The sequence below is a fragment of the Lethenteron reissneri genome, chromosome 49, assembly GCF_015708825.2.
Source record: "Lethenteron reissneri isolate LAM-NWPU_2019-01 chromosome 49, ASM1570882v1, whole genome shotgun sequence".
Lineage (NCBI taxonomy): Eukaryota > Metazoa > Chordata > Hyperoartia > Petromyzontiformes > Petromyzontidae > Lethenteron > Lethenteron reissneri.
The window spans coordinates 3158966-3185530 of NC_083827.1; the positions used below are offsets into that span (position 1 = coordinate 3158966).

Consider the following 26565-nt stretch of genomic DNA (forward strand, 5'->3'; position numbering starts at 1 on the left):
CGCCATTGACGATCTCCTCAAAGACCGCGAGTTCAACAAAGTTGTCGATAAAATCGTCGTCGTTTTTAAACGAATTTATTATTCAACTATACAAAGTGAAGCGCGTTAACCACCGGGTGGCGCTGTTGCATTAGGCACGGCAACTCGAGCGCGAATACAACAACATTTGCTGCACCATCACCACCACCTACCCCCTATCGTTTCCTCCCTCACGGCCCCCTCCCTCCCTCCCTCCCTCACGCTTTGCTTTATTTATTTTAAATCTCACGCCCCGTAGATTTTTTTTTGCTTCTTCTTCCACCGAACCTCCTCCTTCCTCCCCCTCTCTCTCTCTCTCTTCGTTCTCGAGCCATTTTGAGAATTGCAGCTCTTTCCCTGCTGCCATCGTCGGGCGAGAGGAGAGGCAGGAGAACTCTGCGAGCGCTCTCTGTGCTACAAGGTACGCAAAGGACGATCCGCTAAGCACGCAATTTTAACACGGTTATTCTTACCGCCAGAATGTTTATTTAGCTCGCGAAGCACACGTTTTAGCAAGCGTATTGTGTGTGTGTTTTTAAGGCAGAAGAGGAGGTTGGTGGGGGGGAGATTATATGCGTGCGTTGCGCTTTTGCGCTAATTAAATAAAAAAATATCGCCCCATTGTTTTATTGTGGTCGGTGATTATTTTACGGCGAATTGCTCTTTGCAAGGCTTATTGCCTTCTTAGCGACTGTTGTTGTTGGTTTGTTTTAATATGTAACAGAAAATGCAATGGTTAGCGAATTAAGATGAGAAACGCGAGCAGGTTACTGGCAGGATTTTTAGAAAATTAAACGAGGCGGGTTTTTTTTGTTGTTGCAGTAACCAAGCGAGGTACAGCAGACGGGGCTTGTGGATATAATTCACACGCACCTCATGTCTCCTTACATTTTATTTTCTTTTTTACCGGGTTTTTTTTTGCTTTACCAATCCGTGTCCACCACCGTTGCATGTCCCTTTGGCCATAATTTATTTGTCTAATTTTTATCGGCGTTTTTTTTATCGATGTGATAGAAAGGTTAATTCATTAATATTTTCCTTCCAGCCATTTTATGTGCACCGTTGTTGTCACTAAATGGGTTGCAGATTTCTCGATGCTACTACGGTCTGTTGTATGTCTGGAAACGACAACGTTTAAATCCGAGATGCCACATTTATGTCGTCCATTTCAGCCATCTCATTCGCCTGTTTGTGCAGTAATTTTCCGGTTAAACCAAAGAGCATATGTATAAGTTATTTTTGTGGTGTTTCACCCCAAAAAATCGCAGGTTGCACATTCTGCCATTTCGTTTTGTTATTGGGATGACATTTACGCACATTTGTTAATGCATTTAGACGATTTTTTTTTCTATATTTCTCCTTTTTTTCATTAGCTGAAATATTTGTTTTTATCTTTGCAATGTGCTTTGGGAACCAGAGAAGACACGTACCCAGTTTGCTTATATTTGCCTGAAATTTCAGATGTTTTTTTTTATATTGACTCCTATATTGTATTTGTCAATTTAACTTAACGCTACCTGTAAAATCATGATTTGATATGGTATGCAAATTACAGAAAATCATAATCTAACATATACAAATAATAAAATCTAATAGATGGCTACAGCTTTGGGGGAGGTTTTCATCTATCAGTGGATTGATCCTTGCTGATGATGTGGAATCATAAAAAATGTTTATCTAAAAATATTAAGGTGATTAAAATGCTCCATTGGTGAATGCACATGTATTTCTTAACACAGCAATATTTGCACGTGGTAAAATATCTAAAACAATACATCAGTGTTTGCATGTGTGATTTCAGAAATATCCAAGGAGACTAATATGATCTAATGATGTGCTAACTGGTGGATGGCACAATGGCGGAGGGACCGATGTTTGATGTGTTCATACTGATTAGCAGAGGAAATGCATTGAACATTAGATTATCAAATCCTTGCACAATTAGGGGCTGGAAAAAAAATCCCTCTAATCTGTAATTAGCGTTCCAGGATTATCAACACACATAGCGCAATTATCATCCAGAATTTTCATAGAAGATATTTAGCAAAATTTCCCAAAGCCTCTCCTTATACCGCACATGCAGTTAATGCAATGGGTTTCACAATATGTTTTGTAAAATAACATAATTTAACTCATATTTTTTTTGCTGAACATTCCAGCAAGCTGGCCTTGTCTGTGAAATTATATTTCACTTTCACCTGCTTCAGCGAGCCATTGCTACATCTCTCTTCACGTGAAATATCAATGTTCCATACGTACAAGTATTCCGTATTTGATGGTTTATTATTTATCAAGCCCAGTTTTTTTCCATTCGTCTGCAGCTCCCTGTGACTGAAATGTGTGGGGAGGTCTACGTTTAGCAGTGGATTGATGAAGTGCTGTACATTACACGAGATAATATTTATCTATTTCTGTAATCTCAGTCTTTGATATCAATATTTTTTACCCAAGCGTGAGTGTCCTCTATTCATCATTAAACGCCGGTGCTACCCAGAGTCCATCACAATTGCAGTCACATTGAGTAACATTGTACCTGTAGAAAAATTGGCTCGATCATTAAAGCCACTCTACCAAGCGGTGCCCCCCCAATTTCTCTCACGGAGAGAACAGAAGACCCACGATGGGCGTGGTCGCATCCTTTTGCCAAAGCAATGCCGTCGCATGGTCGCTAGCAGCGTGGGCTGTACTGACGGGGGGGCTGCATTGACTGGCGACATGGCATTGTGCCTATGAGGGGCATGCGTCCAAATCTTTCACTGTGGCTCCGCACAGTGGGAAACATTGGCAGGCGAAATGATAGATTTAGCGACAACAAAAAGTTCCAGAGCCTACTCGGCGCATTTTGCTTATCGTCTGCTGATGATTTCGGCAGTAAACCTATTTTGAGATTTGGATTATGCCATTATGGTATTAGGCACGACAGCAGAGAGGCAATTCTTTTTTGTCCACGTTCAATTGTTAAATTTGATGTCGGTGCAAAAAATAAATAATTGACCCGTTATGGCTACCGAGGCTAGTCGGGTTATTTATTTGCGAGAGATTTTTCATTAATTCATTCATTTCTCGCCGCATTCATTCATTTATCAGTGCATTCAATGTAAGATGTGGGTTTAATGAGCTGTGCACGGAGCGCAGTGCGGCACGTGATGGGAATAGTTATTGCTGTACGCCTACGCCTTCGCAAGCAGAGAGGCGGTGTGACAAAAATATATAAATATATTTCGAAAAAAACATTCCTTGCATTGAAATGCACAGCGATAGCAAATGGCAGTGGTGCAAGCTTTCCATGTCGGGGATCGGTGTCAGAAAAACCCATAAGACCGTTTCATCCACTCGGACCATGAAATATAACAATGGCAATAATGTCAAGCTGCAGCCGGAATACGTAATTTAATCCGTGTCTATTCAGGAAAGCCTCACAGTTTGTAGACTCGTTTTTTTTGTTTGTTCAGGAAGGGTCCATCTTGGGATGTTTGGTGCGATTTAGTATTCAGTATTTTATGCATGCTGAAGGAAACCGGAGAGCTAGAAGAAAACCCCATGCATACCAGAGAAGGATATACTTAAACTCCACTTACACATCACCTGTCAGAGACCCGTTTGCTGTGCAGTGACGTACAAACACGCAATTGCAGTGCAGGCAGCCTCATGCAAATTCAATCTCCATTTGATCCACCCACTCCTCGGAATCGCTATATTAAAGGCGTGCATTATCATAATTACTTTTCATTCTTTAAAAAAAACAGTCTTGTGCCAATTGCAATGGACGCAAACGAGTTGAGATTCGGTGATGCCCTTGCAAGGGTGACTATGAACCTGGCAAAATGAGTTCAAATCCAAGCCACGGCTAACATCAGTGGCAAGTAATATCTGGAACTGGTCTTGCTTCCCACCCCCCACCACCACTAGCATTGACCACGGTGGTACTGTTTGGTTAAACATATCCCCATTAACCCAGGTGTGGGGGAGGCCCTTAAGCAAAATGCTGAATATTAATTTATTATTAATTCAATGCACTCTTTTCACTAAAAATCGAAACGGATCGGAGGTTTTTCAAGATGTGCGTGCCGTTAGCCGATTGCCCAGCTGGTCAAGCAACAGGGGTGTCAAGTGAGCGTGGATTCATTTCCTCGCAGTCTCTGATTTAAAATCGTTAATTTTCATTCCCTGGAAAAAAGCCCTGATGAACCCCCATCTGCTGTAATGTATTTATGCTATGAGTCGTCCCATGTCCAAGGTTAGGAGTCCTTTTAAAAAAATATATGAAAGCCAGATGACTAAAAAAATAATCTGCGTGGTCCAGGGGTCGGCTGATATCCTGGGTTCAAATCTGAGCAGTTGCCAATGATTAACCCGACCCAGTCACAAAAAGCAATCCTTATGTAAACTTTGGTTTTTCCAATTCTATTTTGCTAAATTACATTTCTGAGCGTTACAAATATTGGTTTTGACGGTCACGAGCCAGTCTGGGAAAGTGCAACCGCTGTCACTTGCATTTAAAAAAAGATTCTTGATGGATTTTTGGGAAGTCCCACGAATGAGATCTTCCGCAGTCATTACTTGGCGATTTCCCAATGGATTCTTCATCCCCTCCTGATATGATTCCAATAGCACAATTGTAATACAATTGTGGGGGAGGGAAAGACAAATATGATCGTTTTCTTCTCGGATCATCAATTTTGATACACGTGTGCACCAGGAGAAGAGGATATTGTGTACATTTCTCAGGAACTGTCGTAATGTTTCCGGCCGTGCCATAAATTCAACAACTCTAGTAATTAGATGGGAAAATAATCGAGTCGGTAATTGTTCACTGTGACAAGACAGGCCAAGGGTCGGGTGCCGTGAACAGAAGAAGCAGAAAAATCTCCGGTCAAGCTGCAATTCGTCAACATTTTTCTTTTGGCGAGATAACAAACGAAAAATTTCAGGGCCGTGGTAACGCCCTCTGGCCCCTGCTGGCGCCCTGGCAGCGTTTTGATTACACCTATTGATTTTTAGCTGAGCGCATCTGCGTTGCCGTGACGACGGGGGCCCAGCCGAGGCCGACTGATGTCATCGGGCAGCGCTAACGACGGCCAAAATGTCACGCCCTGGCTCGCCTCCGCTGACGTTCCCTCCGCTCGCCCCGTCGACCGTCACCACTCGCAAATGGCCGAGCGCGTTTCTGCTCAGAATCTTGAGAACCCGGGCGGTCGGCAACCTATTTCGGTGGTCCTGCTGCACCGTCGGCATCGTCCGCTGCTGGATGGAGGCCACACGCCACCAGCGCCCCCCCCCCGCCCCGAGCCGTCGACGTCTTTCGTGGTCACGCCATGCAACGATCCACCTGAGCGCCTGCACAGAGCAGCTGATCTCATTACTCCATCTCTGTGGTGGACGTCCTGCCAGCCGTCATCTCTTGAGATGTGGCTTGCCCAAGCCCACTCGCGAGTAAATGTGATGCCTAATCTGCATCTTTTCTAATCTGTTTCCTTACCCGTCTCAATTCCAAGCATGTATCTCTCCATGCTTCTGAGCACACTTTCGAGCTTTAAATCAAATGTTTTAGATCAGTCTCCGTGTTTCTGCACCAGCTGAGGGAAATTCCACGTTACCTTGGCAGGGGTTGCTTCATCCTCACTGCTGTTTAACGGTCCATAAAGTTTCGATTAAAAGTTTTCGTGACTGCAGGGATTCATCTTCTTGGTTCTTTCGGTAAAGTCGGAAAGACAGCGTCTGAATGATTCAGACGCTGTCTTTCCGACAGACCTGTTCTTCACCTGAGGACGGCTGCTTGCGTTGTGGCCGAAACGTCGTGAGAATTGTATTTTATTATGTTTTATTTTTATTATTTTATTATTTCCCTTCTACATGACTGTACCGAAAGAACCAAGAAGATGGGTCCCTCTAAAGTGTTACGTTTTTTTTTATCACCCCTGGAGGGACAATGGGCCGAGTTGACGCCTGCCTCTGATTTGAACTTGCTCAAAGGAGCTAGCCTGAAGGGCAATGTTTGGTCAACTGAGGAATAAAGTACATTTGTGTGAGAATGCAAGGTTTTACAACAAAGAATGTTTTGTCTGCAGTGTGAGTGCCAGACCTGGTGTCCTGTCGCTCTCTGTGGGTTTCAAGCCGTGCCGCGCGGCACTGTTGAGGTAGCCACGCGGATTAAGGGGATAATGATGGCCATGCCGGAGCAATGCGTTGGCATGGCTGAGTCTTTGGGCTCTCGGATATGGCCAGCCACCCGTGATGTACCCGGGATCTCTAGTGCAGTGAGTTTGATGGTGTCAGAGCGGTCGCCAATGACTGCACAAAAGAGCATCATTTTTTTCCTCTAATTTCAGCTCTGTATTATCTCAAACTCGTCACCTTGGCATTGGAAAACAGATTATTTATACACAACGTGCTGCTGTTATGTGGCTGGCGATGCTGAAAATGTTAGCTTACGTTGCTGTTGCATTTTAAGTAATTCCCCTCCCATCCCCCTTGTAATCCAGTTTTCATGGGGCGATGCACGGACTCCAGGATTACAATCGATGTATGCTCACGGTGCATGAGCATGTGGCAATTACAGCATTAATAATTTATGAAAATGATATGTAAATCTAATCTGATGTATATTTATAAGAGCGCCTTGGCTCAAAACGCTTGACTTTGCTTAAAACACGATGACAGAATGGAACGATATGCTAATGTTAGACTGAGACTGACGAAGCAAACGAGACGGTAAAAACGAGGCAAATTCAGAGCTGCTCCTTGATTCGGTGTGTGGCCGTGGATCGTGACAAGTCCTCGGAATCGCCGGAGAAGTGAAACGTAAACATTTTAAAAACATCCACAAGATGATGGGTTGGGTAGTCGCAGTTGCCTGATTTGGTTTTGCGCATGATCGTGTGTGATCAGTCGCAATCGTCTTGACTCGAGATACAAGTTGATTGTTAGTTGATGAAAGTAATCGGCGGGTTTGGTTTGTAGGATTTGAATAAAATAAAAATAATATCATCTGCGTTTGCGGCCAACTTGGTAGGTCCATGTCGGGCATGCCACCGAAAATATGTCGGAGGGGGGGGGGGGACACTTGGTTCCCGCAGCAAAACGAAGAACGCATGCTCCCTTGTGTTCTCAGGGCTTAGAGCAGCAGACACGCGCATAGCCGCCAACAGATGCTATTGTAGTTACACACTCTCTACCAACGCCGTAATTGCTTCAAGCTGGCATCGTTGCCCTGCTCACGGAGATTTAACGGCGCGCTTAGGAAGCAAATCGACGCTCGTAACGTTCCAAAAACTGCAACGTGTAAATTTTTTCTGAAGCAGTTTTGTTGTTGTTTGACCATCGCCAAATATTGCTATGGAAGCCACTTGCCACCGAAGGAATGCATTCCTAGCAACGTGCTTTACGAGCTCACAAGTGCTGTGCCCATAGATTATTTATCTTCGGTTGAGTAAATAGTTCAACAAAGCCAGGCGGGCAATCACTGCCGTCTTTCCCCACCCCTGTTGCTGAGATTTTGCAAACAATGACACACGAGAGCCACGCCAATCTGTGCGCGTGTACAGCTTCATTAGTCTGCAACTGACTTGCACGGAATGTTCTAGGTCGGCCCTCCTGTTTCTCCTACTGAGACGCCGCTTGTTGATGAGACCCAGCCGGGGGTTGCTTGTACTGCACCAGCGCGACAGATAAGATGCACCCATCCCCCCTGCCCACCAGAATGCTGTGTGGGCCCGATGGCTTTTGCAAACAATGTTATTCATTATTTATTTGTGTGTACAAATAAATGTGGCACGAGACGAGCATGGGAAGGATGTTGGTGTTTGCGTTGTTTTTCTGCGTGGTTTTGCGCATGGGCACGAAAAGCGGCTCCCTCCGATGTGTTTACGGATTGCGCCGCATGTGTTGTTCGGCACCATGTCCAACGTTTCGCTCCCCGTGATGGGAGCTTCTTCAGGAACCGACTTGGGAAGCTACTTGTGCTCGATTGACGAAGCTGATGAATTCGCATCGCATGGCGAACGGCAGCAGCCAGCGGACGCCATAGCCGAGTCTAGAAATGTGCAGCCGCCATGAACTCCGCTTATGAAGAAGCACGGGGAGCAAAATGCCAGACATCGTGCCAATAACTGCAGCCAGAAAACACATCAGAGAGCTGTCCAGCTTTATTCTTCTGAAAGCAGAACAAGTAGAATCGGAACGTGCTGTGAAATAATGTCACTCGTCAAATCCGTCTTCCCTCTATTGGAGGCTTGGCTTGTTTCCCTCTAGTTTAGTCGATGATTTTTGGTGTCGTTTTACGAAGCTATTCGTGCACAGCTCACCGCCAATACCCAAGGCACCCGCTTCCTTCTGGTGATAATGGTACAAGTGATGTACTGTAATCAGTAAAATATTTCAAAGTATGCTTTGCAGCATTGAGCATGTGGTGGTTCTCTGGCTGGGCAGCTCTGAGACATTAGTGGAGATTCCACATTCCTATGGTGGGTGCCAGTCCAACACCTAAGCCTGTTGTTCACCAAGCAGTACCGATTTGATCAACTTCTGAGAAATTTTGGAATGAGTTGATCCAAAATATGGACCTGAGCTTGCTAAATTCCAGTTATGAGTCGAAGTGCCATGGATGGAATGCCACGAGGCCAGATAGTGAGAGGTTTAAAAACAGGAGTTATGGAAGGGTTTTTAGATGTGCCCTGATAAACATAATCACCCCCTGTGTAAACAGAAACCAGTTCTCGCATTACACGATTTTATATACAACAAATGTTTTACTGAAGTGTTTTTTGGTTGTTATGCCTTCGTGTTCATGGTGGCTTTTCTCTGGTTTCCTCCCCCGCAAAGTCTATTGCTCATATGTGCTTTTCTGGGGGGGGGGGGTGAGTTTGCTGCAACAAATAGTAAAGCTAGTCTTAATCGGAGATGTTTAGACACGTCGGTATAAACTAATGCCACCATGTGTACTTAGGATGAGAGTTGTCAACGTCTGAGAATACAATGGGGAAGAATGTACACGAATTCACGTGGACTGCAGTGCACAGTTTTTAAATTTGGTCATCCATAACACATTCTCTTTTCACGCGAAGTGTATTTGATTTTGGCCTGGTAAGTACTCAGATGGGAGCCTGCCTGGGAATACCGGCTGTTGTTGACTTGGGCTACAGGGTGGCCAGGATATAGCAGTACATGAAATTAATTATTGAACCCATCTGTGCAGCGCTTTGAGTCATCTCACCTTGGAGGCATGGGTGGTCTATGGTTAATCCAGTTTCCTCTTACATTCCATGCACTCACGTAAATCGATTTAGCCAAACATCACAATGAAGGCCATCTTCTGAAAATTAGCCATTAGACTTGTGAATGAATCATCAGGAGTCATGAGTCACGGAGACTCATTGGGACCTTTTCTGGGTAAATAGAGGACATTGTGATGGTATGAGGGGGGAGTCGTGGTGCAATGGCAAGCACATTATAAAACCCAGTAACTCGATATCAATTCATAGCCACAGCTACCATCAGCGGTGAGTGGATCTCTAAACTAGTCCTGTATCCCGTCCCCCTCTTTATCAACCCTAACAAGTGCGGTGAAGTATGTTTCCAACAATCTCCCACGGCATGCGGATCCTTTCATCCAGATTAAATTGACAAAGGCCTCAAGATTAAACTGTTATTGTGTTCAACACAAGAGGAGTTTGTAAAAAAACAGTGGAACCCAACATTAAGTTGATGCAGCTTGTTTTTATATATCGTGCAGTCATCCTTTATGCGCTCAATATGTTTAAAAAAAAAACACATTGGCCGTGACTCATTGTCAGCTGTTTTTGTCATGCGGAAATCCCAACTAATTGAGGTGCATTCCACCCTATTTTTGGAATAAACAGCGAAAATGGTTACACATTAATGTCGCCCCCACTTCGATAAAAAAACCCCAGCGGCATAGTTTTTTTCAGCTCCCCGTCCTCGCAAACAGCAGCACGTTTTGGGTTTCATCTCCCGCTGTTTTTCAGACCTTTTGTCTCATCACGGGAGAGCGTCTGCGTTTGGTTCTATGAGCTCCAGGAATTCACTTGGGATTCCTGAGTGAGCGTTGCGTGGTGAGGCCATTTTTTTCTTGTTTTCCCAACCAAAGTTGAAAGTGCAGTAGCTCTCTTTGCTGTCTTGTCTGTAACGTGGCGGGGTCACGATAACCCAATGCGAATAGAACTCTAGCGTCAAGTCGTGTTGCTGTTGGCTACTAACAGTGGAGAAAGCCACATTCATGAACGCATTGCCCAAACCAAAAGGGACTTTGCAAATATGCAAGCATGGTTTTTGCCATCGCCGCTTACGTGCTGATAATTATATACTTCCGAGGACCATTGCATGTTGGAAAGCGTAACTGATGTTTTTTGGGATTGTAAGACACTTCACAAAGTAAGACTTGCCCCAAACAATGGGATAATTTTTTTGAAACGTGTTTTTACAATCCAGAGAATACGGTCGTTATTGAGAATTGGTCTTCCGGCAGATGATTTTGAATGTGCTGTTTTTTAAAATGGGGAAATGGATGAGCAGACAATGGTTTCCTTTCATGTCTTGTCTCCACATAACGGTATTTTTTTACACAACCCAGCGGCGGTCCCCCACCACCTTATGGGAGTCCATAATTTCAGCAGAAATGATTCAATACAAGAAAACCTCTAGGCTCGTTTTGACACGCAGTTTCTCATCAGCAAAGTCCGGCTCTGTTGACTCGATGCTGGTGAACGGCCAGATGCTATAAGCCAAGGGCACTCCTCACGATATGGCTCCTAGTGAACACGGGAGGTTAGTCTTCCAGAGGACAATGTGCCATTTTCTGGATTTCTTTAAAATGCAGCGGTGGAAAAGGTGCATTTTATAATCTGAAATTTGCAGTAATCCACGCGTATGCATGATTTTTTTTCCTGCCTTTTCCAGTAATTTATTGCTTCTCTGGCGGCAGACCTCTGTTAATCATTCATACCCCACCCCCAATCCCTCTCCCCAATGGCAGGGAGTGCGTGGGCTGTGTCACAAGACCCCCAGCATGCGTTTATGTGCACACTGTCTCACTTATCGCATGAGTCATGCAGTCGAGTTTACTCAAAGTAATAACATTAAAGAATAAAACCCCCCAAAAATAGGATAACTTTTTATATCGGGCTTCAACCGAGCAGTAGAGTTCCTGAGTTCATGTCGAATGTGTGTTTTTTTAATTGACAATATTTTGTTATTTTATTATTTGAGTTAAAATGGGTGTTCACTCTCTTCAAAACAGACATGGGGCAGTGCATCTTGTCTTTTCCAGCCCGTGAAAACGGTGGTGGAAATTCGGCATTTCTATGGCAGGGGCCAAGACGCTGTGTCTGGTTAATTGATGTTGATTTCCCACAAAGTGGTACCAATTTTATTGGCCATGGTGAGACGAAAAGTGCGGAGGTTTTTCAACAGTTTTACTTGATTCCTCTGTTTGTCGTGGTCAAATCTTGTGATAAAAATTTCGTCTACTTCCCGTTGTCCAATCAATTCCACGTTTTCCACGCGTACTCAGATCCGGTGACAATGCATGCCTGTATCAAAATCGGCATCAATCAATTAATTTGCTACTTTAAAGCAATTTACATTTTATATGGACGCCTTATTATTTATATATATTTGTGTCGGTCAATCACAGCGGTCCCTAAACTGTGGAATCGGCTCGCACAAGAAGCAGGCGCCGCGTGTATCTCAGGCGCCGTTGACGAGCTTCTCAAAGACCGCGAGTTAAACGAAGTTAATAAAACCGTTGTTTAAAAAAAAACTTTTTTAAACGAGTTTATTGTGATTCCAGGTCTCCTTTGAAAAATCAACTTGTATGCTCAATGGGCTGCCACCTGGTCACGAATGAAGATTACTACTTATTTACATATAATATTTGAAGCTAGCTGAAGATAAATCAAGTATTATAGTGTGCCAACACTGCCGAGATTGCGAGTCTATGTCTGGGCATCACTCAAGATGAAACCAGTAGATGTAATGATTAATCGATTCATATGGACTGCTATGCTCATGCATGCATCGTGAGCGTAAGATTTTATCATCTTCATTACTGCAAATGTTCCTTGAGGTGTTTGGTCGGAATGAACAATAAATAGTACGAACGAAAAGGGAGCGAAACATTGCTGATTGTGCGGGCAGTGTAAGCTAAATAGCACCGATGAGATGCGCAGGACAAACGATGATGCCGTGCAGACACATTGCAGATGTGACGGCAGAAGCGGTGCGAGCGAGACGGTACAGATTCGACGGGCAGTTCAAGGGACATTAAAAACGACGGTACAGGTCAGGCAGTACAGATGAGTAAATAAAGTACGAATGAGGTTTAACCGCACAGCGGATGGAGTGGGTACAGACAAGACAGGATGGATCCGATAGAAAAACTAGACCGATTTGTAGATTAGAGGTATGAAGTTGGTGCATGGTGAAGACGAGACTGACGGCACAGACAAGAGAGACGATACCAGCAAGGCAAACTTAATAATTATATCCTCAAATATTCTTGGTTCTTTGGGTAAAGTCATGTAGAAGGGAAATAATAAAAATAAAACAATAAAGCTTTAAATAGAAATGTATCCTAAAATGTAATTATCGCCGTGAATTGAGACGGTTCATTGAATCGCCTGGGCCGAAGGATGACGAATATTTAAAAACTGGGGTTTAAAGTTTAGTGATGTTATAGTTTCAGCCTGGGTACCAGCACAAATACCGAATAACAAACTGAAGCATTTCACAAAAATGTGTTTCGCTGACTCCCCTGCCTCTACCGCAGCACCATCTGTGCTGCACCCAGCAATACGTTTGTGGTTTTAAAAAACATTTTCATAAAGTTAATATGCGCGTCTGAAATCATCGTCAGCCCACAGTCTCCGTCTCCACTGCCGCAGGAAGCTTCTCCACTCTCGAGTGCATCACGCGCGGTGCTGCGATGTCACCGTTTTAATCTCGTTTCTTCTGTACGTGAGCCGCTCCAATGGGCTCCATCTCCTCGGTGGACACCTCGCACTGCCATTCCATCGCTAGTCCCGTCCATTGACCAATCGTACCTTCTGTGGACGTGTCCGACCAAAGCCCACTCGCTTGGCTTAAAAATCAACACGATGTCTCTTGCGTTGTTTGCTATATGGTAGCCTAGGGGCTTTTAGGTCCAATAATGTTCTAGTTTGTATCATAAATGCTTCTGATTATTGCCCTTTACATTTCGACGTTTATTTCCCAGCAGAATTGATTTAAGTAGGCACGTTCTGGACCGGTTTTCTCTTTTGAGCTTGAGCATAGTCAGACCTGCTTTATATGGGTCAAGCTTACATTGAGTTCATTAAAGAGCTGCATGTCCACATGGTAGGACTGAATGTGCGTCTTACAGTCAAACGTTACGTGTCTGACTCGCTGGTGGAATGAGGCAAGTGCGCATATGTTAAAAGGTTGGATATGTGAACATCTATAGAAAATGACGGTTACAAAGGGCACAAAAACTGAACCGCTTGTGAACGGTAAATTGGTCAGGTCGGATATGCGATGTTAGAATATGCGACGTTGTGCTGCCAAACATACGTTTAAATGTTAACCTTTTAAGAGATTCATTTTTGGAAGATAGATTCATTTTTGAAACGAGAGATTTATTTACGCGCATTGAGTTGGTGGCTTTTACACCCAATGAATGTTTGCTCATCTTGTCCGATAGCAGGGGCGGCGGTGGCAGCAGCGATGGGCGATCCGATCTCGGGCATTCACCCACCCACCTGCCATAAGAATTGTGCGAGGGCGCTGGGTGTTTTCGTTGGGGTTCCAAGGTTCGATCGGTGGAACTTGAATCTTATCGCCCCTCTGGAATTGTGTACACGAGATGGGAGGCAGTGTGCAACTCCTCGGTGCGTCAATCGCCGCCTTTGTGTGATACAAAAGAAGCGTATGCATGATCGGGGTTCGTATCTGTCACGTGGGCCCAATCAATCGTGGGTGTTAACTGTCCATTGAAGTCGGGCCGGAATTGATCGGCATAGATCACCGTGCAAATGTTTCCCTGTCAAACATAAAACAAAGCCATAATTGTGAGACTCTCCGGGTCGATGACACCCCGTGGCATGGGCTCTCATTATGGAGACGTGTGGGCCTTTCACTCACTTGTTTACATATTCGGAGCGCAAGGGTTTTATGTGGTAATTGTTAAACCAACGCGACCAGTGCAGCTTCCACCACTGCCATCTCCATCACCACCACCACGATCACTCAGAACGTCTCTCATTGTCGCCACGATAAGTCGCCACCATGACCATCGCCATCACCACTATCACTCGCCACATTCATCATCATCATCACCATGACCAATCACCACTATCACTCGCCACATTCATCATCATCACCATGACCATCACCACTATCACTCGCCACATTCATCATCATCACCATGACCATCACCACTATCACTCGCCACATTCATCATCACCACCATGACCACCATGACCATCGCCATCACCACTATCACTCGCCACATTCATCATCATCATCACCATGACCATAGTTTTCATCGCCATTTAAAAACCATAATTGTCGCTTCATTGCCATCGTTACCACAAGAATTACGACCGCCGACCTACTACTACTACCACCACCTTCGTCAGCTTCACAACTGTCACCACCTGCATTGTTTTTCTAGCACCAAAAATAAGTGATCGGCAATCCATTATAATGATTGAAAAAGCATCATCACCATCACTTCGCATTATAACATAGTTCATTCTCCAATTCCCGGGTATGGTGGTGATTCATGCCTCGGTAATCTCGTGACTTGGAAGGTGGGGTTAGTGGATCATGGATAGATGGAGTCAACATGTGGTTCAGCTGCTAACTCTGCTGGGCCGCGACGTGCTTGTAATAGGCAGTACGTGAAATAGTTTGGTGACAGACTATCTGTGTAGAGTTTGAGTGCGTGGGGTTTTCCAGCTTCTGTAACCGCGCTTGACATGTTCGATCTTAAGAGTAGGGGGACCTCCTTCATCCTGCTTGTTTTGCTTTTCATCCAGCTATGGATTGATCCTGGCTGATGATGGTGATTGTTTTTTACTGGTAGGAACCCCTTGGTTCCACCAGCCCACAGGGGATTATTGTGTCCGTCCATCGTGCATCCGAAAATGGGAGGGGTGGGGCTGGGTGGAGAGGGGAGGGTGGGGCGGGAGGGAGGGGCTGGGTGGGTAGGGGAGGGTGGGGAGGGGCTGGGTGGGGAGGGTGGGGAGGGGCTGGGTGGGAGGGGTGGGGCTGGTTACCACGTGGTGCCCTTATAAAACTCAACGTTTAACCTACTCACGCCGGCTTGTGCCCGCCCTCACAGTCGGGCATATTTGCGGAATACACCACGCCGCCGTTGACCCTGGCCATTGACCGAGCAACCCAACGTTCCTACCAGCTCCCTCCGCAGGAATGTGTTTGAAGTGGCTCAGGTAGTCCGAGTGCTGAGCCAGCGCCGCTGGGATCTTCGGTTTGAATTTGGATTCAAGTGGCGTGTGATGAGACCGGGTTCTCTCACGTAGCAAGTTGATGGCCCAACCTCCAATGAATACGCAGAACTAAATAATTTGAAATTATTACCATTAAACTAATCATCAGTAGCAAATCACCAAATGTTGAGTCCCCCTTTGCCGATTAAATAATTGCCGTTGCTTTTTTATATTTACGTGTAAATGTGTAATTACATTTATTTTGTAGAGCTTGCTGTTTCTGAGCAAAGATCATTTTCATGTTAAATTATTATAAAAGTGATGGTTGTCATGAACAAGATTATCATCATTGTCAGTGGTAAAAAGAAATGGCTGAACGTTAATTTTGTTGTTGCAGGCAATAAAAAAATATTTAAAAAATGTAAATTATTATGATTATTGTCAGTAGTAAATCACCGATATTTGAGTCTGCGGTTGCTTAATTTTTATTCTAATTATCATCATGAACCATGATCTAGCCGCTGCTGGATGAAGGGGTCACCACACCGACACCATCCCTCAGAGTCCTGCCATGTCACAAACTCTCTCTTATTGCTCCATCTCCGTAGCCAAATACTCTCAATGCACGTTGATTCTAAGTGAGGAGGGAAAACCCGGAGGACCCAGAGAAAAATCCACGCGACCACGGGGGGGGGCGGGGGTGGGGGGGGAGACATGCAAACTCCGAATATGCAGCAGGCGTCAGGGTCGGGATGGAACCCACATGTATACCAGGCGAGGGAGTTAACATCTCACCACCACGGCGAGTCCCGTGCTCCGGGGCATCCTCTCTCTCCATTGGATGCCACTTCATCGTTAGTCTCGGCAATCGGCTATCATCATCCCTTCTAGCCATATGTCCTGCCAAGCCCTTTTACTTATTTCAATTGTCTATATGACGTCTCTAATTTTGTATTTGTTCTCTGATCCGTGTTCCAATTTGTATCTCTCGGTGCAAATCCAAGCATGCGCTATGTCAATGTTTCTTTGTGTGCTTTGTTCAGCTTCTATTGAATAGTCGTTGTCATTGTCCATTATTAGATTTTTTAATTAGGCCTTGTTTTGTGAGAGCTTGGATCAGTGCTTCAATTTATAATGAGTCAAGTGCCATCAGCATGATTATATAGTTAAATCCTATTTATTTGCATGTTTCTTTGAACAGTAATTGGTTGTTATCGTACATTGCAAACCTTTTCAGCATTCGTTTTGCACGATAAACCCTTCGAGATGCGGCGCAACACATGAAGCGCATCGTTGTTGAGTCTGCCCTTGTGGAGAGAGCGTTGACATCACTGCGCTACCGGTGAACTCACCATCGCCTTGCCGCTGTGCTCACTGCCCCCCGCCCCCCCCGCAGACCGGCATCGTCGGCACCATGGGCGGCAAGCTGAGCAAGAAGAAAAAGGGCTACGACGTGAGCGAGGCCAAGGACAAGGAGGGCGAGAAGAGCGGCGAGGAGAGCAAGACGGAAGCGCAGGAGAGCAAGGAGGACGGAAAGACGTCCGACGGCGCCGCTTCGCCCGCCGAAGACGGCGTCAAGAATTCCCCGGGCGCCGACAAGGCCGACGACAAAGCGGCCGCCGACGCCAAACCCGACGAGCAGAAGCCGAAGGCCGAGGAGGGGGCCGCGGCGGCGAGCGGCAAAGAGGAGGCCAAGGGAGAGGAGAAGAAGAAGGAGGAGCCGAAAGGAGCCGAGGCCGACTCCGGAGCCGCCGGAGAGGGCGGTTCGGCGAAGCCGCCGAACCCCCCGACGGTGGTGACGTCGCCGGCCACGCCGGCCAAGGAGTCGGCGACTGAGGCGGTAGCGGCGCAGGCGGAGAGCCCGGGCAAGGCTGGCGAGGGCAAGGCGGCGAGCGACAGCAAAGCGGATCCTCCGGCGGCCGGGACGGCCGCTCCGGAAATCAAGGCGGTCGCCGATGCCAAACCGGCAGCGTCGGAGAAACAAGGGGCATCCGAAAATGCGGTGGAGGGCATCGAGCTGACAGTGAACGCAGAACAAACTGTTGCTACCAATGAGTAATTGATGAGATTCCGGTGTTTGTTATTACAGCCGTTGTTGGTTTATTTTGTTTTGTTTGTATTATTAATTCTCCCTTTACTTTTGTATTCATTCTGTTTTAGGTTGTTTTTTTCATCTCACCATTGGCCAATTTGTGGGTGTACGAAGGGACGGGGGGTTAATTGCTGTAGTTAAAGGCACAGGAAGTAAGTGTAGGTCATAGTGGTAAAGAGTGCATACCGATGCACAGTGATGGTGGTTATTAAACTATTTTATCATTTAAATAAACACACAAATCAAAATCTTAAAGCTTGCATTCCACTTTGGAAAAAAGAGTAACCAGTTTTTTAAAATCACACTAATAACATCCTGCATGCAATGACAACGTTTTGTATTTAGGAGAGGACAGAAAATGCCATCACAAAATTGAAGAAACCCATCCCATAAAATAGTGACAAGTAATTTATGATTGGCTCTTGCACTGACATTCAAATTTGTATTCGATTATCGGAATATACAATACCGTTTAATCAGCTAAGTATAGACATTTTTTTAATGCCATATTTTTTTGGGCACAATTACCAACTTTTAAACCGTGCAATAGTATATAATCCAAGCACATTTTACCTTGAATACCATTTTGATAAAGACTGATGCAAACTTTTTTGCATACTTTTACAATCGACTTACCCAGTGTATTCAACAATGAAATGCATACATTTAGTTTTTCACCCAAAATGGCCAATTTTGAGAACCCAAAAATTGAGACGAAAAAAAATATCCACACTCATTTCCATAAAGATCTTAAAGTTCACATTCTTTGTTAATTCCCTTTTTTTTTAAAGCATCATTGCATGACTCATAAAAACACTAACCATTCCCAATGTGACTTAATTTTTTAAACTTTGTGCGTGCGCGAGTGCATCGTTCCATTTATTTAATTTGAAGGCTCATTTAAGGTTAATATATTTGAATGTACGAGTAATTTGGGCAAGTTTTTCTTTTTGTTGCACAGCCTGGTGGGTTTTTTTCTAGCTTCCTTTTTTTACGTGACCATCTTCACCACTTTAAGTTTGTTCCCAAACGACCCCTGTGCCTCAAAGCACAGCTCATTGTTGTCACAAACGGAGGGGGGAGGAGACGCAGAAGTTTAAACAAACAAAACACAGCACAGGGCCTATGATGCAGTGACCATATTTGGACATTTAATTTCAAAGCCATAGGGAGACCGGTGCGTGCATGTGCGCTGGCTTCCCAGTGTTACAACAACAACAATCAAAACCAATTTCTAGGAAGATAATTTTACGGTGTTAAAACAAAAAAAAACGCATAGGCCACTGGGCTGTAGGCTGATAATGAAAATATTTCGGACAAATAATCTCAATCAAAAAGGTCCAAAAATAAAATTTGGCTGAGATTCCGAAACCAAGAAACGAGTTGCCATTGTAGAGGCCTGCAGAACATAATTCACGCAGGCCACATTTGCAGCCAGGCGTGTGTTTCCCTCCTGAGGCAGCATCGATTTGCAAGGTCGCAGCGGCTTGTATCCGGCAAGCCACAAAAAAACACAGGTGGTCTTTAAAGAAATGCAAGTACAGTAATCCGATTGCATGCCCGCGGGGAGAAGTTTAACTCTACCTTGCTGCAAACGAAGCTTGTTTGATTACATTACCCTTAAGTTATAGGACACTAAGTCCTTTAAGAGTGAAATAGCCGCAGGCCTTGCCGGTGTGAGAATGCTTCGAATCCGATTCCGAGGGCTTCAACCCTGGCACGAGATGGGGGGGGGGCTGTGGGGTGTCAAATTAGACCGGGGATGGTGGTGGATGGGACCGGTTGTGGAGTATGATTTTTTTGCCATTTCGACGTTGCGCATTTCCGCACGTGGGAAAGCCCGAAGCGGCGACAACGTCAGCCGGGCTCTATGGCCCCGTTGTCCAATCGATCGGTGCTTGCGTTTGACCCATCCACGGGAGGGGGGGGGGGCGGTTGTGCGAAGTTTTGGCCGTTGCATTTGTGCGAGCGAGCGAGCGTGGATCGATCGGCGAAGCGTTTCGACGATCGACACTAGGATTATTAGGGGGGCAGCGGCAATTAGGGAGGGGGGGTGATGGTGGTGAGTGAGAGGAGAAAGAGGGGGTGAGTGGATGCCCTTTTACGGTCTTATTGGCTTTTTGTGTGGCTGGTGGCCCCGACGGAGGCAGGGCGAAAGAGCCCGAGGCGTGACAGCCACCTCCGATCTGAACACAGGGTTAAAGGTCTTTCGTGCGTCACTTTGGGAGCCCTCGGTACCGTATAATTAAACCGGGGTTGAGCTCCCGTTCCAGTAACACCGGTGGCACACACGGCCCGGGTTGGCCTTGGCAGGCGGCGGGTTGGAGTGACATTTGTAGGGGGGGGCAGCACTTAGCTTGCAGCCGAGTGTTTGTTTTACAGCAACGAGCCGAGATGGAGGAGGAAACACCGCTTTGCTCGGGCTGCCCGTGTTAGTCTTTGACGCAGACCCCAATCACGCGGCCGATTTCGGCCAATCAGAGCCAGCTTTAAAAAAAAAAAAACTCCTAGTAGGATTATTAGTTTGAAATCTTTGACTAACCGAGTCCTCTGTGTGTGTATACAGTGTATATAAATATATATGCTGTATATACGCGTTAGTGTACGTACATGTGTGTGTGCGCGTGTGTGTATGTATGCGCGCGTGTTTGCTTGTGTTTGCATCGCTGACTAAAACCAAACGGTCCAATGCTTAGAGCAAGACGTGTTAATTAGCGCCCCCCCCCTCCACTAATTAATCCAGACTCCCCGAGTGGCGTGGGGTAACACGCCCCCCCCCCCCTGGGTTTCTCAAAGCTCAAGTCAAAGCCTCTGCCGCTCCACCACGTTTGCCCAACGTTCGCAGAGAGTCCGCCGCTGGCAAAGCGCACGCGGGTCGCGACGGCAAACCTGAAGGATCCGTACGCGGGTTTCAACGAACTTGTTGACTTAATGTCGAACTTGTAACGGAACAACTCGAGTGTGCGTGAGGGCTGGGTGTGGGGGGTGGTGGTGGTGTTAGCCTTGACAAAGACTGGGAGCAGGTTTGTAGTGGTTGGTGCACTGCGCTACGAGTCCGGTGACCCGAGTTCGATTCGCATTCAAGGCCAACACTGGTGACGATTATCTGAACCCGTCCAGGGCCTCCTCCCCTAGGTCGACTCGGCTTCACATGAGTACCTGGTGCGGTGTGTAAACATCGCCACTGGGAGAGAAAGGCAGTCGGGCGCGGTGCTGGCCACCCACCCCCTCGTGTACCGTGCCGGCCTTCATAGGTGCTCGCTAACAGCACTTGCCCCAACAGTCTGCGAAGGCTATACGGGGGGGCTCTTTGTCTTATCTTTGTTAACCTTGAGAGGTCGGCACTCGGGAAAGGCGTGGGAGGCCTGCGGTTGGGGTCGTGTGGCTCCGATTGGGGTCATCTGTGGCCGTGTCCTTCGGTGAATGTGCGGGCCGTGGGGTGGAAGTTCCTCCCCAGGCGCGCCGTGTGACCGCATGGGCTCCGGAGGGGAGAGTGGGCGGCGGGTTCGGCTGAGCTAGAAAAACGCGGTAATTGTAACACATTTAGTAAGTGGTCGTTAATTACTCCAAAGCTTTGGGGGGGGTTGTGAAACAATTATTGGCCCGAATGGCTTTTTGGTGTGAAAGGATTAATTAGTCATGGCCCTTACAGCAATGGATTAGCATTGGTTCTATTCTGGTCCTGTTATAATGGTTACTTTAAGCTTCAGTTAAATACCAGCACTTTCAGGAACTCAATTGGGGCTGGATTTTAGTGGGGACCATGAGTCTTCGGACACATCTGCCATGGTTCGTGAACCAACCTCTCTGGGCTCCCACGGTCTTGGCCTCGATGCTTTCCCACTCTCGGCCGTGATGAACGCGTGGCCACACTGGGGTACACAACAGCCCCCCTCTCCCCGTTCGTTCTGATCAGGTCTCTTCTGACGTTAACTGATCTGTTCAGAACTAATTATATGATCCTTATGGCGGTACCCCGGGGAACAAAAGAATACAAAATGGCCGAGCCAATTATTGTTATTTCTGGGACACTATTTTTCCCAGGGGTGTACCAATCAATCCGAAATCAGTGCTACTCCGCGATTTCGAAACGCAGCGAGGACGATTGCGCTGAAACCCTGAACGCTCGCGGTACGCACCGTGGTGGTGCATCGTAGTGTACAGCTCGTCGAAATGAGTCGATTGCCGCATCGCCGACCATCAGAGGCTAAAAACGACTGCACCACGGACATTGTGCGAGAGCCGGGGTGACTATGGTCCCCTGGGGTACCGCCATAAGGTTAATATATCGCTTACTTGGCCTCAAGGAAAGCCCTGCTCCATCCTGGTTCTCGCCCAAAAACTTCCTCCCCTGCCACATAGTACTTGGAGAGAGCATGGCCGGAGACATGACATCAGAGGGGAACCGATGGCCACACTCACTCGATTCTGAGTATCTTCTGTCACGAACACATGTTTCGTATGCGTGGTAGCTTGATCTGATCCCGTGACCAAAGCGGTGGGCATTTATTTAGGACAAGTCTCCTCGGTGGAAATGCGGCTGTTGGAAATCGTCTCGCTGCAGCGTTCCCGTCCGCAGTGCCGCGACGCCGTCGCCCGTCGTAGATAAATCCGCCATGAATTGTAGCGAGGATTTTGTGTGAGGCGGGGGGGGGATGGAGGGATCGGAACGCGTTTGCCGACGTTCATACGGACGGACGCGGTGCGGTTAAGCAACTCCCGCTGGTTCCTGCAAATTTTTTCTTTTTTTTTTAGAATGTAAACCGCGAAATTATTGTCACGCATGTTACTCCAAAAAAAATAGATTTTAACACAAGGCTAACTTCCGCCCGTAATCATCTCTTGGGCTCGTAGAGCCTCGGCGTGCTATCTCGTGGGGGACAGGAAACTTGTGGGATATTGTAAAGTCTATTTTTTTGAAAAGTATCCAAGGCAGAGGCGTGCGTAGGGGAGAGCTAGGGGCTATTCGGAGTCCGCTTAGTGGCTCGGCCGGTGGGTTTCCAACACAAACACCCGTCTTGCTTTCCGCATGGTCGGCTTTTTAGTGAAACTGTGTGTCTGTGATTTACGCTTACATGTGAGAGTAAAGAAGAAAAAAAATCACTTTAAACGCTGTTTCTCCGTCGGCATGGCCACAGCCTCCGTCCGGCCAGATCGCTCGCGGCGGTTTTACTGAACGCAAAGCGCAATCGGATATTGCGAACATCGGAGAGCCGTTAAAATGCACCGGCGATACAAATGTCCCGGAGGAATCGATCTGCGTGGCGCGGCTTCGTTTGATTTATTGTCACTTTATATCATCGTTTGGCTGGTGAAGATCCTGGAGAATTCTAAAATTACTCATGGCAGTCGAGCCAATCTCTCTTTTGGAAGTCAATCGCACGTGCGGGATATTGCTCTCGAGTTTTGTTTTTGCAAAGCAAACGATCGTTAATGCCCAGCCTTGGCGGTGTTTCCCATGCTGCTGATTTTGATTGGAATTTAGGCCAAATTATTTCTAATGCACCCCGTCTTGGAAGCTTTGGGTGGGTGACCGCCAGGTGCGAGGGCTGATAGGTGCCAGGAGACAGTCGAGCACATGAGCGTGGGTCCACAGATTGATTTGCTTCACTCAATGAATTTAGTCTGTGGATTTAACCTCTCCGTGCAGCTCCGAGTGTGACGTCCCTCTCTGAGTGGGGCTTTTTCTCTGGGTTCTCCAAATGTCCTGCACTCACGAAGCCCAACACTTGGACATGCAATTGGCCCAAACATCCAAATACAGCAGGATCCTCCTGAAAAATAGTCCCCGAGACTCGGTGTGGCTTTCCTGAGTAAATAATGGGCATTCTTGTTACCATTTCGGGAAATTCTACGACCTCGAGTATCCTGGCGTGTGATTGGCCGATGTTGGCTCTCCGGTGATGCAGACGATAGACTGCAGCCTTTTGCTTTGCAAGCTTGCACCATTCCAAGGAGATTTTCGAGAGCTTGGAGGGGGGGGGGGGAGGTGGCCGAATTGCTTGTTGCTTTCCAAACCGCCGAGTTTCACAATGAATTGAAAGAGCCGTAACGTGTTGGCGATCTTTGAGCCAGTGTGACAGTGTTAATCTGTAGCTTAACAAAATGGACATGGAACCATATGAACACGAAGGGAATACTATTCTACCAAGAAAGAAACGCGCGCATTCGTTATGTTCGCGTTTTGAGATGTTACGCAATCAGTATTTTCTTTTTCACACCGAGATTCATTTACATTTTAAACCATGGCGCAGGTTATTTTTCCGTTAAGAAAGTTTATACAGCGGTCATTTTCCATCGGCTGCCTTTTTTTTCGCATCTTAGAGACACTCTACACCGAATAGAGGCTAAATAGGACCCACACAAATCATCCGATTCAATTGTGCGACAAATAAGTCCATTTCAGTTTGCCGAATTGTATTACGCCCCGGATAAAAGTGGCAGTATTATCTATTCAGAAGCAATCGGTTCAATTTTTATTTTCCGAAAATTTAAAATAAAAATCCTTTTTGAAAAACGTGAAACGTCGCGATCGTGTTGAGTCGGCTGGCCACCAAAATACATGAACAAAAGGCGCGCTCCTTCAGCGCTGTGTGAAATCCCGCTGATCAGCAGGGCCTTTTTTTGTTTGTAAAAAGCCTGAGCAGTGGGGAAACGTGGCCATGAACACCGAAGCCGAAGTGACAGTATTTGCGAGCATTCCTCGCACTCCACGCCGGCTTTAAAGGGGTTGTCGCGCGCATTTGGATCGAGATGATTTTTTTTACCAGCAAACTTTTACTGCCGCCCCGAGCTGGTGTCAAATCCCACTTCACAGGCCACTGATGAACAGATTTAGGGTTGGTTCCCGGCTAAGAGTGCCGCCCGGTTCGAAAAGCTTTCAGAAATCTAAGTGGGGTTTAAACAAAAAAGGAGGCTAAATATTCGTGCACAGCGTGGAGAGACACTGACACACGTACACGCAGAGGCACGTAGACACGTGGTGACACAGTACGCACACTGACAGACACAAGCGCAGAAACGTTCGAGCACACACCCAGACACGCTTGAGACTCGCACGTGGACATAGCCATACACACACATAAACATAAACACGGAGATGCACAGATACATGCAGACAAACACACAAGTTCGTGCATTGCGTCAGGTTCACACACAGCACACACACACAACACATTCGAAAAAGGAGCATAAGAAACAATGTTTTCGATGTTTTAGTTTAAACATTTTCCACAATTCCTGCACAGAATGTCTTACAAGAAAATAAGCCCCAATCCCAACGGATGGCAAGCCACGTTTGAATGGAATCCAGCGTGAAATGCCAACCACTCGTGGTGATACCGCAAGTCTGGCTTGTTGTTTCTGAGACCCGATATGCGTTTGTAAAGTGGGGAGGGGGGGGGGGGATTAGACACCGACCGAGCATGCGGTTCTCTCCGCTGCTGGCCTGCTCGACCGCTCGCCGATTTCCACTTGGAATCGATTTGGCAGTGCGCTGATTTGTCATTCGGCGCTTCTCCATGCCCGGTTCATGGAGTGAGCCTCGCGTACTTGCGGCGAGACACCCGTGTAAAGCGCGTAGCGGGGGCGACGGAAACTGACAATGATAAGATTAAATCGTGGTGGTGGAGTGAATTGAAGACGCGCGCTGCACTGGGAGAATTGTACGATGATTTTGTTGGAGAAATTTCGATTTTCTGGAGGCTTTGTTGTGCAGGGTGTGTCGGGACGCAGCTCTCGCGAGAACTTGACATGTACGCCGCGTTTGTCGATGCTCGAACGATGCGGCGGAAATCCAAAACCTTGTCACCTGCTATAACGTAATGTCCTTACAGAAAGTGAACAACGTGTTTGAAGTTTCAAAAAAGATCCTAAAACTAACGCCAATTCATCACAATTAACCCTGAACCACAGCCAATGGTTAGAATGTGTCCTCTAGGATTTGTAGTAAAGACATTTCAAATTCCAATGAAATGTTTTCCTCTGCGATAACATTTTTGCTTTAATTTTTTTCGACCGCCTTTCAGTGTTTTCAACGATTCTCATTTGACCCGAAAGACAGCTCACTTGTGCCATACAGCCTCGCTTGCGTGCCATACCATGTTCTGCTTGGGCTCAGAAAAGTTCCCGTTTTTGAGCTTTACTATGGGTAGTTTTGAATGCGTTACGTGAGAAACAGTATCACATTACTCCTTGTACCATCAGACCACTTTGAAGTTCGGTGTGATTTTTTTCGGTCTGATGTAGCAACAATAAAAAAAGGTTAAATGGTTCTTGTTGTGCTCGTTTTTTGTTAATTGAAAGTGTGCTCGAGTTTGATTTGGGGCGTCGCGGTGGCGAGATGTTAACCACCTCGCCTGGTATACAGGCGGTCGTGGGTTTGATCCCGGCCCCTGACGCCTGCTGTATATTTGGAGTTTGGTGTGTTTCTCCCCGTTGTCACGCGGATTTTTCTCCGGGTCCTCCAATTCTTCTTCCATATTTAGAAACATGAGTTTAGAGTATTTGGCTGCTGTAAATTTCCACGTGATTTGTGAACGCCAGTTCGCTTCTGAAAAAGAGCTATATTGCTCAGTGGGCTCTATCTGGTCAAATAAAGTTGAGTTATGAGCAATTCCAAATACAGCCACTATTCTATGGGGACCTCATTTGCCAGTAAAAATATGATAATTGGTTCTTTAAGGTGTCAGTTTTGTTGCCAGATAGAAGGGTAAAGAACCAATTATCACAGCCACTATTGTTTAAAGAGCATTGGCGGAGTGGTGGTAGCATGGCTAATGCGCACTGCTTTGAAGCTGGCTAGCTGAGTTTGATTCCTGGCTATAACATTGGCAAGCGAGATCTGAACTGACCCTGATTCTCTGCCAACCCACACTGACCCAGGGTGGCTGAGCGTGGTCAAATAATCCAAGTTGACTGACGTGGCAAGAGGAGGCCTTCATCCAGCAGTGGAATAACGAAGGTCTGTAAATGTGCTAATCATGAACATACTCTTTGGTTGTTTTCGGT

General features: G+C 46.4%; 1 protein-coding gene across 1 annotated transcript; it reads left to right on the forward strand.

The window, feature by feature from the left end:
- BASP1 (brain abundant membrane attached signal protein 1) lies at positions 1 to 25828 on the forward strand. Its single transcript, XM_061572202.1, has 2 exons — positions 1 to 439; positions 16861 to 25828. The coding sequence occupies exon 2, from the start codon at positions 16879 to 16881 to the stop codon at positions 17521 to 17523; it is 645 nt and encodes a 214-aa protein (XP_061428186.1). The 5' UTR covers positions 1 to 439; positions 16861 to 16878; the 3' UTR covers positions 17524 to 25828.
- The last annotated feature ends 737 nt before the right edge of the window (positions 25829 to 26565 follow it).